Source organism: Penicillium angulare (assembly GCF_028827245.1).
Source record: "Penicillium angulare strain IBT 27051 chromosome Unknown utg000011l_segment0_segment0, whole genome shotgun sequence".
NCBI classification, from domain to species: Eukaryota; Fungi; Ascomycota; class Eurotiomycetes; order Eurotiales; family Aspergillaceae; genus Penicillium; species Penicillium angulare.
The window spans coordinates 556,558-569,763 of record NW_026623170.1 but is presented as its reverse complement, the minus strand read 5'-3'; the positions used below and the strand labels follow the sequence as shown (position 1 = coordinate 569,763).

The window sequence follows — 13,206 nt, the reverse complement described above, 5'->3', positions numbered from 1 at the left end:
GCTGTAAGAACCAGAAAACAGAAGAACTTTCGTACGATTTAACTAAAGTATCAAAGATGAGGAAAAAGGAAAGAGGGGAGTTAGGCTCCTACGCGTTATCATATAGGAGAATTAGACGGATGTGGGATTATATAATCCGTTATATAATCCCGTAACCTTATAACCTCGACATTAGTATCAACTTGGTATCGGTTTATTATATTACCCCCCCCTCCGAAAAAAGCCTAGCCTCTAGGCTTTAGCTATTAGAATATTATCGCTTTTATTATTATTAATAAATTTATCCTTCTCTGCTGCCTTAAGCTATATAGATAAGTGTATGGAAGGCCCCGGCTTATTAGAATATTAAGTATAGAATTCTTTTAATTTCTCTAGTGTATTCTTAAAGTTGCCTACAGGGTACTATTTAGTATTCTTATTTCTGATCTAAGATACTTGATATTATAGATATTAATAGTATATATAAGAATCTTTAATCTTATTAACCTTGTAAGTCTCTTTCTTATTAATAATAATTAGTGGTATTATATCTAGGATCTATCTAATAAGAGGCTCTATATATACTATAGGGTATAGCTTATCTAATAAGAAGATAAGATATACCTTTATAGAGTCTAGCAGCTTTAAATACTATGAATTATCTTCTTTTTTTATGATTTCAAATAGTCTATGTTACTAATTGGATAGCTTCCTACTCTATCTTCTTGTCTTCTAGATATATATAGTAATAAAGACTAACTAACTAACTCTAAATTTATCCTTATAGTATTATATATCTATATATCTTTTCTAACTTATTTATATAACTCCTATTACTTCCTAAGTATTATCCTATATATTCTTTATATTATTAATAATATCTCTCACTTACTATATATTCTTAGAGAAGATAGCTAGGGTATCTAATATCTAATTAAAGGTTATCCTAGGATTAAATCTATATTTTATAAAGAAAGGTAATTATTCTATACTAGCCTAGGGAAATATAGTAGTAGTATAGTCTATTAGTAGAAGATATTTAGACTAATTATCTTAATAGAAGTTTATATAGGCCTATAACTATTAAGCTATCTATTTATTTATAATTTTACTCTAGCTATCTATCTAAGTATAGTAAATTATTAATAGCTTTCTTTTAATACCTAGAATATATATTAATTCTATCTAGAATTTAAATATAAACTAAGGTCCTTAATCTAATACAATTATATTTAGAATATTTAACTAAGGGAGAATCTCTCAGATAAATAGATATACTATCTCTTTTACGTTAGTAGTTTTGTAGTATAGAATTGATACTTGTTACTTTAATAGATAATTAATAAATATTAAAATTATATTATATCTATATTTATTCTTAGGGAAGGATTAGAAATCTATTAAGAGATATTTATCTAGATAAAGAGAGATTAGGAGTAGTTATAATAGTCTAGGGGCTTTATCTTACTAATATTTTATATACTTATATATTAGATAGTTATTAATATATTACTTTATATTAGTTATATATCTAGCTTAGTAATAATAATCCTTAATTAATCTTAGTATCTAGCTGTGTCTAGGATATACTATATATAATTACTAGTAGATTTTATCTAAGAGTCTTATTTATAGATCTCTATTATTAGGAACTACTAGATATCCTTTAAAGAGTAATAGATTATTCTTAACTGTCTATTGGGATTCTTCCTTATTTAAAGCCTTTATCTTATAATTATTGAGAGAAGTATATACTTAATTAGCTGAGAGGGTATATTCTACTATAGTTAGTAAGATATTAAGATCTATTAGTATAAGAGATAACTCTATTAGGATATATAGCTCTATTATTTTAGTTAAGAAGATTAGGGGCTGTTTATCTCTTTACTTAAGCTTCTTTTTATAAGATAGAGTATTGGTAATAATATTTATCTTACTAGGTTAATATTTAATAATAAAGTAGAATTAAGAAAGGAGTTTACTTTAGTATATCTATCTAGGGCTAAGTATCTTCTTTATTATAAAGTATTATAAGATATAGTAATCTATATAGATACTAAACCTATTATTTTATTATAATCCTTTTAATTCTAGGTGTTACTTATTTAATATATATATAATAGTAAGTAACTCTTAATCTAGGATATTATAATTTTACTCTATTAAGTCTATTAACTTTAAGAAGAAGGCTATAGATTTCTATAGGTTATTTTTATTTGCTTATTAAAAAAGAACTATACTTATATATTCTTCTGATATATTAGTCTTAACCTTTATTTCTAGATTTAGTTTATAGTATTAAAAGATTAGAGCTTCTATTAGTTTTCTCTTAATCTCTTTAAATATTATCTAATAACTAATATTCTATTGAAAAGTAATATCTTTCTATATTAGGAGGTATAAAAACTATATAATATAGCTATAATCCTTAATAAATCTCCAATAGAAATTATTAAATCCTAAGAAGGATTATATACCTTTAATTATTCCTAATTATTATTAATTCTATATAGTTTTAACTTTCTAGGGATTAACTTCTAGATCTTTTATATTAATAAAGAATCCTAGGAATTTAGTATAAGTTATATAGAACTTATATTTCTCTAGAGAGACTTATAGACTAGTATTAATTAGTTACTATAGTATTTTATTTATATACTTAATATATTCCTCTAATAAGTTATTATAAATTAAGATATTATCTATATATACTATATAAAAGTTATTAAGATATTCTACTAACATTATATTAATAAAACACTAAAATGTAGTAGGGATATTAATAAGCCCGAATAGTATTACTTTATATTTAAATATCCTATATTATATCTAAAAGGTTGTTAAATCCTCTAAGTCTATATATATCTAGATATAGTAGAATCCCTATTAGATATCTAGTCTTATAAAGATCTTTACACCTACTACTCACTATAACAGCTTATTAATTAGTAGGATAGGATATTTATCCTTCCTAGTAATAACATTCAGCCTTTAGTAATTAATATAGAAGTATATCTTCCTACTAGGTATCCTAGCTATTAGGACAGGTAATATAAAGGGCATAGAGCTTAGCTTAATAAAGCTAAGATAGAGCTTCTTAGTAATATACTCCTTATAGACTTTTAGCTCTTTAAGGAATTACTTATAGAGAGAGTAGTATCCTAGATTAAAGATACTATCTATCTAAATAATGTGATTAATACTACCCTACTACAATAGTATACTATTTAACTCTAGCTTAGAAAATACTTATACTAAGTAGTAGTATACTATTAGTATCTTCTTCTTAATCTTTACAATCTCTTCTTATAGAGATATCTCTTTAATAATATAATCAATCTTATAGAGTAAAGTTATAAAGATCTCTATATCTTCCTTCTTTATATATTAATAGAATCCTATTACTCTGATTATTATAATCTTAAAGGGAGAAAAGAGATAAAATAATACCTCTTTAAACTACTTTAGGAGTAATTCAGTACTAGTTAAAGCCCTATCTATCTTTACTTACAATTCTTAGTAGTTATACTATTATCTAGCTAAGTAGCTATATCTTAATCAGGACTCTAGAGACTTTTCTTAAGATATAGGCTCTTTAGATATAGGAATAGGATTATTTAGCTAAATAAGCCTATCGTTATAATAGTCTATTAGGATATAATATTATATAAACTAGTCCTGATCTAGGATTATATAATATTAACCTAGATCTATAATCAAAAAAGACAGCCTAGTTATCTTCTATCTATCTATTATTAAATTTAATTATACTTTATAGGTAATAGACTTATCTTTATATCTATTAAAGTCCTTTAGGATTATTAGAACTGGAAGATAATAGTTCTTTAATCTAAACTTTTCTAAAGATATAATAAATACTATATCTATATATATAAATCCGGTAGCTCTGGTATTATCTAATATTAATATAGAATAAGAATATTTATTAAAGACTATCTTTATCTTAAGTATAAATTTCTTACTTATAGATATATCTTCTATATTTAACTTAGGGATTAATATCTCTCTACTTATTAAGAAGACTAATAATAAGCTTAATCTTTTTCTATCTTAATATTTACTTCTAGCTCTACTACTTTAGCTACAATAGGAGTCTTTCTAGTTGTAGCCTTAGCTATAAGACAAGCTATACAGATAGGATAATCCTTACTATAATAGCCTTATTTGTTATATTTGTAATAATGTTCTTCCTTTCGCTATCTCTAGAGTTTAGCTATATTTAACTTTAGGTATAAGATAACTAAAGAGGACTAGTTAGGAAGATCTATAATAGGCTTTATATTCTATGTGTTCTATGTCTTACTAATATTATTAGTAATATTAATAGTAGTAGCTATAGCTATAGTAGCCTTTATAGTCTTTATCTACTAGATATTAGTATCCATAATCTCTAGGATAGATACAATATAATAAGCCTTCTCCATATAGTCTAAGAAAGTAATACTAATCTTTAAGGCCTTTCTAACAAGCTTATATTATAGCTTAAGGGTTAACTTCCGATAGAGAAGTTTTATATATTTCTTATAAGGAATAACAATATTATTAGCTAGTTAGATAAATTCAATAAGAAAGATTATAAATTTCTCTATTTCCTTTATACAAAGCTTTTTAAAGTTAAATTTAGTACAATCCTAATAGACTAGGTCTTTATAGATCTACTCTAGGTAGTCTAAGATATTATTACTATTATCAAGGGTATTATTATTATTATTATTTAGAAGAGATATAATCTAATTATATACAGCTTTAATTAACTAACTTATTATATATATCTTATATAGATCAGGGGTCAAGAAATAATCTATATTCGTATATAGCTTTAATTCTATAGTAGTACACTAACTATAGAACTTTATATTAGTCCTACTTCTATCAGTAAATAACAAGAGATCAACAAATTTATAGGTCCTTACTTTAATTCTCTTAGGTACTAGTACCTCTAGTTAAGAAGTATTATATATATTATTAAAGACCTATCGAAGTTTATCTCTCTCTTATTTAGCTTCTTAAAGTTATTAGAGATACTACTTTAAAAGATCCCAGAGCTAAGCAATATCTATATAATTTTACTTATAGATATTAATCCTCTTATAAATTATATTCAGCTTATCTATTATATCTTCCTAGATATCAAATAAGTATCTATATTAGTACAGATCTTCCTATAGGTACTCCTATAGATCCTTAGATTAACTAAACTCAATAAAACTATCCTCTAGATCTAGTTTAGGGAGATCTAGATAGGTAAAGATAAATAATCTCCGATTCTTCTTTAGACTTAGAGGATTAAGCTCCTCTATACCGTCGGGTTATCCACAACTACTATTGCTATCAGTAGGTTCTTCAGATTTAGTTCTATATATCAATATCTTACCAATAGTAGGGGTTTCACAAACTATAGTAATTCGTTCGTTTAGGGAATATAAGACAAGTGAGATATAACCTAATTAGCTGAGACACACTTCCAAATGGATATAGATCTGTGCGGCTTCAAGTGACGTAAAATAATCTTTAATACAATATAAGAACCAGAAAACAGAAGAACTTTCGTACAATTTAACTAAAGTATCAAAGATAAGGAAAAAGGAAAGAGAGGAGTTAGGCTCCCACGCGTTATTATATAGAAGAATCAGACGGGTATAGGATCATGTGATCCGTCATGTGATCCCGCAACCTCGTAACCTCGATATTAGTATCAACTCGGCATCGGTTCGTTATATAAGCTATAAAACTAATACTATTTAAAACTCTATATTAAGCCCTTGAGCTCTCTAAAAGTAAATTAATATTTAGACTTAGGAGTTAAGATTTTTTCCATGTATAGTAGAGACTCTTAAGTATTAATATCTATTGTTATATGAATATAAATAGATAATCGATCGAATGACTAGAATAATCCTATAATAATCTAGTTATCACTAGCTAAATTGTAATCCATTCCTAGTAATTGTAAGTATTTGATTGTTTAGGTTGACGTCAAAGGGTTAGGCAGATAAAGAGTGGTGATATTGGATAGAGTTCTTTCATGAAGTTATACAGAAACTAATCCTTGGAAGTCTACTACTTCCAAGCATTCATAGATTTTATATCAACCACGGTTCATGTGCCTCACGTGAGGGGTCCGGGGCTGGAACCCTCGGTAATTCATTTGCCCGTTCCAATATCAACATGCATTGTTCTTTAAGCCTCTCTTTAGAATATCAACATGCATGTATGCCGTAACAATTAGCTATCTCTTGTATAGTAGCTAGTCTAGATACTACTCTATATATCTATAGAGAGTATCTATTCAATAAGTAAATCCTCTTCTAATTGTATCAATTTATAGCTATTTAAATATATATCGATGTGTGGTTGTATACTATTAATACAATTAACTAGTATGGTGTAAGGGATTTTGTATAGTATTATTGCTGTGCAGCCGTCAGGAAAAATCTAGTATATATATCTACCTAGATATTGCAAAACTAAACTAACAAGAAAACAACCTTAAAAAATCCAAAGTCCAACGCCTAGCTAAATCTCCCAATTATACTGATCATTCAACAGACCATAATTATCTTTGAATACTCTGACCCCTTTCCTAACCCTCTTTTTGAATCCTCTTTCTAACCTTCTTTCTAACCCTTCTAATCATAGAGGTAAATAAACTGAGATAGGAATTGTAGACCTCGGCGTGTATTGTAAAAGATACCTACTGCTGGTTATTTCAGAAGCCAACGCAAGGTCGGACACCTGAGGTATCTGGCTTTGGCGAGGGATCCTGACGTTAAGATTCACTAAAAGTACTACGATCGCCTTTAGTATGGTCTGGTATCTTTATATACTGCATTTTTGACAGAAAAAGGTACATGGAATCCTATCATATACCCGAAATAAACCCATATTGAACTTGAAAACAAACACCTCTATTGTAGGCAAATCCCCACAAAAAGGTTCTAAACAACCTTGGAACAGAAATATAAATCCAAGCCCGACTATATTTACCTAAGTCTTCTCTCCACCATTTTAGTTCTCAGATCTAATCACGCGCAATCATGTGCTCTCTCGCAGGACCAGTTCCGATCCACTTGATAGGAACACCGCCAATTTCCCGCTCAATAAACTCAATATAAGCCTTAGCGTTGGCAGGCAAATCCTCGTACTTAGTAACACCCATAGTATTGCACTTCCAACCAGGCAGAGTAACATACTCGACCTTAATCTTCTCAACGACATTAGGGTCAGCGGGGAACGATCCAGTCGTCCGCTTACCGCAAGGCAGAACGTATGCGACGCCAACCTTGATCTCGTCAAAGTCATCCAGCACATCAAGCTTGGTGAGGTTAAGCGCAGTGTAGTGGTTGATAGCGTGAGAGTAGCGGGCAAGGACGAGATCCAACCATCCGCAACGACGCTTGCGGCCGGTTGTCACGCCGAATTCGCGACCGACACTTTGAAGCTTCTCGCCATCGGCGTTGAGCTGTTCACTGGGGAAAGGACCGGATCCGACACGGGTGGTGTAGGCCTTCAGCACACCGATGACGTTCTTGATGCTTGAGGGGTTGAGAGCGAGGGCCTGCACGGCACCACCGAGACCGGTGGAGGATGAGGTGACGAAGGGGTATGTGCCGTGGTCGAGGTCGAGCATGAGAGCGTTAGCACCCTCGACCAGGGTGTTGGGGGAGTTCTGGTGTTCCTGTAGGAACTCGAGTTGGTCGACGATGAAGGGCTTCAGCTTGGCGCGGTATTCCTTTTTTTATTGTTAGTATACACAAGAAACGATGCTATTTGTAAGAAAGAAAGAAAAATTGGCGGACACATACCTTGAAGCGCGCAATCTCATCCTCCACGTCGTAGGCCAGCTCGCCGAAACGCGCACGGTAGGAGATGTCAAGGGTGCGCAGCTTGCGCTCGAAGGTCTCCTCATCTAAGATCTCACCGACACGCACACCGCGGCGTGCGGCCTTATCGGAGTAGCAGGGACCGATACCCTTACCAGTTGTACCGACCTTGCGACCACCGAGACCCTTCTCCTCGAGACCGTCGACGACGGAGTGGAGATCGAAGCAAACGTGTGCGCGGTCGGAAACGAAGATACGCTTTCCGGCGGAGGAGAGACCCTTGGTCTCGAGTTGAGCAAGCTCCTTGAAGAAGCTAGGAACGTGGAAGACGGTTCCAGCGCCGATGAGGTTGATACATGAGGGCGAGACGAGACCGGAGGGAAGGATGTGGAAGTCGTAAGTTACGTTCTCGTGAACGATAGTGTGGCCAGCGTCTATAAGATAGGAAGAAAAGCAACCTGGTTAGCCTTTATATCGAGAAAAGTGGATATTAGATGAGATCTTTAGATCTCGGCTTCGATATCATCTCCGTGGAAAGAATTGAAATTTGGACCACAGCCGAACAAAGGTATAAAGCATGAACTGAACTGAACTTACTGTGACCACCGGCAGCACGAGCGCACAGCGTCGCCTTCTGCGACAGCATATCTGTGATCTTCCCCTTTCCTATATAAAAAGTCAGCGCCTGGGTTCTCCGTATCCCCGCGGTTTCAGCCCAAGCGGATTTTGGCCACCCCCGCCACTGCAGCGTGGGGTTGCGGGATGAACATACCTTCATCTCCCCATTGACTACCTAAAACGATGGAGACCATATTTGTATGTGTGGGGTGTTATCAATGTGAATCAATTGCAACGCTCGGATTGGCAATTGGTGAACGAAGGTCGTGCTAGTGGCGGGGGAGTGTAGAAGAAGAAGTAGGTCCGGCTTCGGGATGGCGGGGCAAGGAATCTGTGTGTTCGGTCAATTCCGGTGTGTCTTTTGAGCAGCAGCATCATTGTGCTGCACGTTTAGCAGGGAATGTGTGACTCACATTTCAAGTTAGGAAGTTCCGAGGGGATTGTCTTTTAAATTGACAAGCAGAAACTCGGTGTTCATGAAGGCATTGACTTTTTATGTATTTTCGGAGTGACTCACTGTACATACAAGCGTAATTTATTTATTTTTTTCTCCCGCTGTTTTACGGGTTAATTGAGGGAACTTAGGGGTAATATTGGTATGTAATATACAGCCTTACCGCGGCCTTTGCCTGAGGCACGAATACATTTTCATGTGACGGACAATACATTACCCGCTGCATGTCTCTAGCCTACTATTGCTGGATACTATACATGTTCCGGCTTGCTTCCAAAGCCTCTATGCTATTATGCTAGTACTTATAAAAGAGAGCATTATCTCCAGGTTATCTCTTAGAATATATACAGAAATACTAGTTGTTACCTAGAAGCCACATAGCCTGGGGAGAATAAAACCTCAAGTGTATTGGGAAGAGATATCAAAAGCCCGAATTATAATCTATCAGATGCAAACATATCCAGGGTATTCATGGAAACAAAACAAAACAACACCACGCCATCATACCATCATGCAAAAGCCTAATAAAAACACACGTCTAACGAGAGTCATTCCAACAATGAGCCATTAACCACATAACTAGACACCACATCTTCAGCTATTCGTATACCACGTATCATAGATCATATGTCATACTGCGGACGCGGGGCAAAAGAAACAACTTTCCCGCCATTCCTGATCCATTCACGGAGTCGACCAAGGTCAACTATACAGTCGCGGTGCATCTCACACGCAACATCCCAATGCTTCCGCACTAGCATATCATCCTCAATGCCACGCCTATAGGCGCTGAAGCCACCTTTCGCACGTCCGGGGATAAGGTACTCATCCAGCTCGGAGTAATCAGCATTTTTCTTCTCGCTGTCAGTATCGTCATCGTCCCCGTTTATGTCTAGACGGGCGGAGTCTCCGACGGCGCTGATCCAGTTAGGCGAAAGACCCGTTTCGACGGCTTCTTGGCGTGTATTGAAATGGAGGAGCATGCGACGGTTGAAGTTGTTCCAATCGTGGATGTAGGTGCTCATTGCTGAGACGTAGTATTGCCATTTCTCCAATGGGAGAACCTGTGAGTTTGGTCCCATTGGAACTAATTGAGGGGCCCAGGGTCGTTTAGGAGGGTTGGGAAGGCTCAACTCTCGAGGACGAATGTCATGGTTTGTTGTGGTTGGTTGTTTAGCGCGGGATTCAAAGGGTAATGTTGCATGGACATCGTTGAGGTTGTCGATCCCGCTACTGTTGGTATTGGTGAACGGTGCCGTTTTACTGAGGTTATCGAGATTGAACAAGGGGATTTGTGCTTCTCCATTTGACTTGTTTTCCGCCCGTGGTGGAGGTGTAGTTGGGTTTTGTTGAGGGGGAACTGTGCCGTTGGATGTGGTACCCGGGGCTGCATGTGAATTAAGGTCTGGGTAGCTTGCATTCTTAGATTCCTTCTTCTCTGAATTAGACGGTGGTAATTCATCATCAATATCCATAGCCTCTGCCTCCGTAGGCACTGGTTGCTCAGGCATAGGAGGTGTCTGATGACCATTGACAGTTTCCTTGGCTTCCTCCGCCTCAGATGCCACACTCGCAGCTTGGGGAGTAGGGCGCACTTTACTTCCTGTCTTAGATTGTTTCCTGGGACTCCGAGCTAAAGGTGGGGTATTTGCCGATTGTCGTGCCCTGGAGGGCTCAGGGACATTCCAAGAAAGATTGTTAAGCTGTTTGGCCCATTCGTCGGCCGAAAACTTTGCCTGTGCGAATGGGGTGGGTGCCTGCTGTGATTTTGATTGAGATGATTCATTGAGGGGGCCAAAAGGGTTCAGGCTGGGCGACCCTGCCAAAGGTATGGATTCTGCGGAATCATTCCTAGAATTGGATTGTGTCTGGGATTTCGAATTAGGGGATTTGCGGGTGGAGTATGCGGAAGCACCGAGAAAGTCAACGTTCTCTAAGTGATCTCTCCAGTCTTCTGCGGAGAATTTCTTGTGGAGATTGTTTGCATCGCTAGAGCTTCGACTCTCAAAGCCGGCGAAGGAGGGCATCGTAGCTTTTTTCGAAGAGTCGGGTCTGTTTGGAGTAAGAGTATGAGTATGAGCATGAGCACGAGTACCAGTATGAGCAGAAGAGTAAGGAATCAAGAGGATCGTATTCATCAAAAGAAGGAACAAGTCGTCCATACCGGGTATTAGAGCCTTGATCTTGGGCAGGCTGTTGGGGACGTGTCGAGCCTCGAGGAAACGCTGCACTGTCGGAATTATGGCCTTTGTTTTCATCGCTGTCAGCCGTCAAGTCCACATATGATGGCTGCCGTCGAGGTCTCCGTGTGCCTGTATTTGCCGGGGTTGGCGTTGGCTGGGATCGTTGGCTGTTTTGTCCGCTACGAGAAGGTTCCTCACCAGTTCCAGTGCTAGAATCACCTCCACGATAAAAGTCGGAAAACTTTTGGTTAGGTCTGAGTCGAGACTTGGGGACAGCCTTGGGTTTACCCTTGGATGAACTATGTTTAGGCATTGGCGCGAAATTCTCCGATTCACCTGATTCATCCGAGCTCGTTCCAGATGAGATGTCGTAAACAGGTTTCTTCCTATCGGGCTTGGGGCTGGCGCTCCGGCGTTTTCCATTCGAACTTGTGTTGGCGTGATTAGGTGGTTTCGTGCGCGAGCTGGAGGCCCGAAAGCTTCCTGAAGGCGTACGTGCACTCTCTGATCGACCAAGGGGGCTGTTTGAGAAGAACGTCTTTTCTCCTGATGTAGCTGCATAGCCTCTCCTGTTACGCTCAAACTCTTCAGGGAACTGAGGAGGTTCAGGTGCCGGTGGGGGTTTTTTTGCAGTTGGTGATGGTACAGAGTCGAAGTACATACTGCTGGGACGATCACTTCGGTTATGGGTATACGCAGAAGTATTCCTCGCTTGCGGCTCATCTCCTCCAGCAGTGCCTGGTGCGAATCCGTGCTTTTTCTTTGCTGAATTGGGACTAGTAGAGCTCGATGTCCTGGCATTGTCCTTGAAGAATTCATACGCTGATTTTGGTCTTTGAGCTCCAAATGGCGTATTTTGTTGTCTTGGTGTACCACCGGCCGTAGTGCCAGTCGGTGAACGGCCAGTCTGAGGATCAAATGGGCGCCATGATCCCGCGTTGGATCCCCTCATACCTGAAAAGCCCTTGAACGCGTCGGCCCTCGTTTGCGCATCATCCTGCTTCTTCTGCCATTGTTGTGGCCCCGCGCGGGCATGGGCTGAATAACGTTGCGCGCCAGCCGAAGGTCCAGTCTGCGCCCTGTTCGCTTCATTCCACTGAGAGTATGTTGGCTTTGTAGGTGTAGGTCTAGCGGACGCGGTTGACGCTTGGGTGGGTGGTGGTTTCCTCTGCGTATTCGTTCTTGGCGGTCCATAAAACTTGCCATATCCTGCGCGCAGTCGGTTCGTATCGTACTTTATCCGTTGTTGTGAGTCACTGAGGATCTCATGTGCTGCCTGGATAGCTTGAAATTTGGCGATGAACTCTTGCTCCCTTCCTGGGTTTCTATCGGGGTGGAATTTGAGGGCTGTAAAGCAGATTTGCGTGGTCAGTGATCTGCACTTTGTTTAGTTCTTTCTTTCCCTCGTTCAGCTTACCAAGTTTCCTGAATTGTTTTTTTATTTCTTCAGACTCCGCGCTGGGGGCTAACCCCAGATCCGCATAGTAATCTCGCCGTACGTCGGCTTTCACCATGTTGATATTATTGGCTCCGGAAAGTTAACAGTTGAGAGGAAGGACATGCGCATAATCGAGGTCTCTGTAAATAGTCGGAGGATACAGTGCATGACCAGTCTAGGAGGGGTTCGTTCGTTCGAGGTTCGAGGTTCGAGGTTCGCGTTACAGTTTATCGGGGTGTAAGAAGTGTAAGGTAATAGATAAGACAAGGTAACAGCTTTCGAAGTGAAAGTAAGTGGATATCGGTCCGGTTCGTCCGTTCAGCGCGAAACCAAAATCTAACAACAATGAAGGGTAATTCAAAAGGTATCGGCGGAGTCGGTTGCCTGCAGGTAACGCTGCGGCAGGGCTGATCAGATCTCGATCTGGCTGAGACAAGTGGGAATTCTGAGTCGACGATCACGATGCATGGGCATGATATTTCTTCTGAATTTCACTGGCTATGACAAGAACACAAGAAAAAACAAAACAAACGGAGCCAGGTGAATCTGAGGGGGTTATGCGGGACCCTTGGGAAGCGGAAGTGGTCGTGGGCACCTGATGAGGCTGTTAAGGTCAGGCAGTTAAGGTCCAAGCGCGAGATCTTGCCGAATCGCAAGGCGAAGCAGCCAACAGGATGCAGCCGAGTCACT

General features: G+C 37.9%; 2 protein-coding genes across 2 annotated transcripts; both read right to left on the bottom strand.

Annotated features, from left to right (window-relative positions):
• Positions 1–7,021: 7,021 nt before the first annotated feature.
• adB (adenylosuccinate synthase ADE12) lies at positions 7,022–8,635 on the bottom strand (the record flags this gene model as incomplete). The annotated part of the gene is made up of 4 exons (XM_056928589.1): positions 7,022–7,732; positions 7,806–8,257; positions 8,421–8,489; positions 8,596–8,635. The coding sequence occupies 4 exons, from the start codon at positions 8,633–8,635 to the stop codon at positions 7,022–7,024; spliced, it is 1,272 nt and encodes a 423-aa protein (XP_056773147.1).
• An 883-nt stretch (positions 8,636–9,518) lies between these two features.
• N7478_012374 (uncharacterized protein) lies at positions 9,519–12,592 on the bottom strand (the record flags this gene model as incomplete). The annotated part of the gene is made up of 3 exons (XM_056928588.1): positions 9,519–10,947; positions 11,060–12,425; positions 12,496–12,592. The coding sequence occupies 3 exons, from the start codon at positions 12,590–12,592 to the stop codon at positions 9,519–9,521; spliced, it is 2,892 nt and encodes a 963-aa protein (XP_056773146.1).
• Between the last annotated feature and the right edge of the window lie 614 nt (positions 12,593–13,206).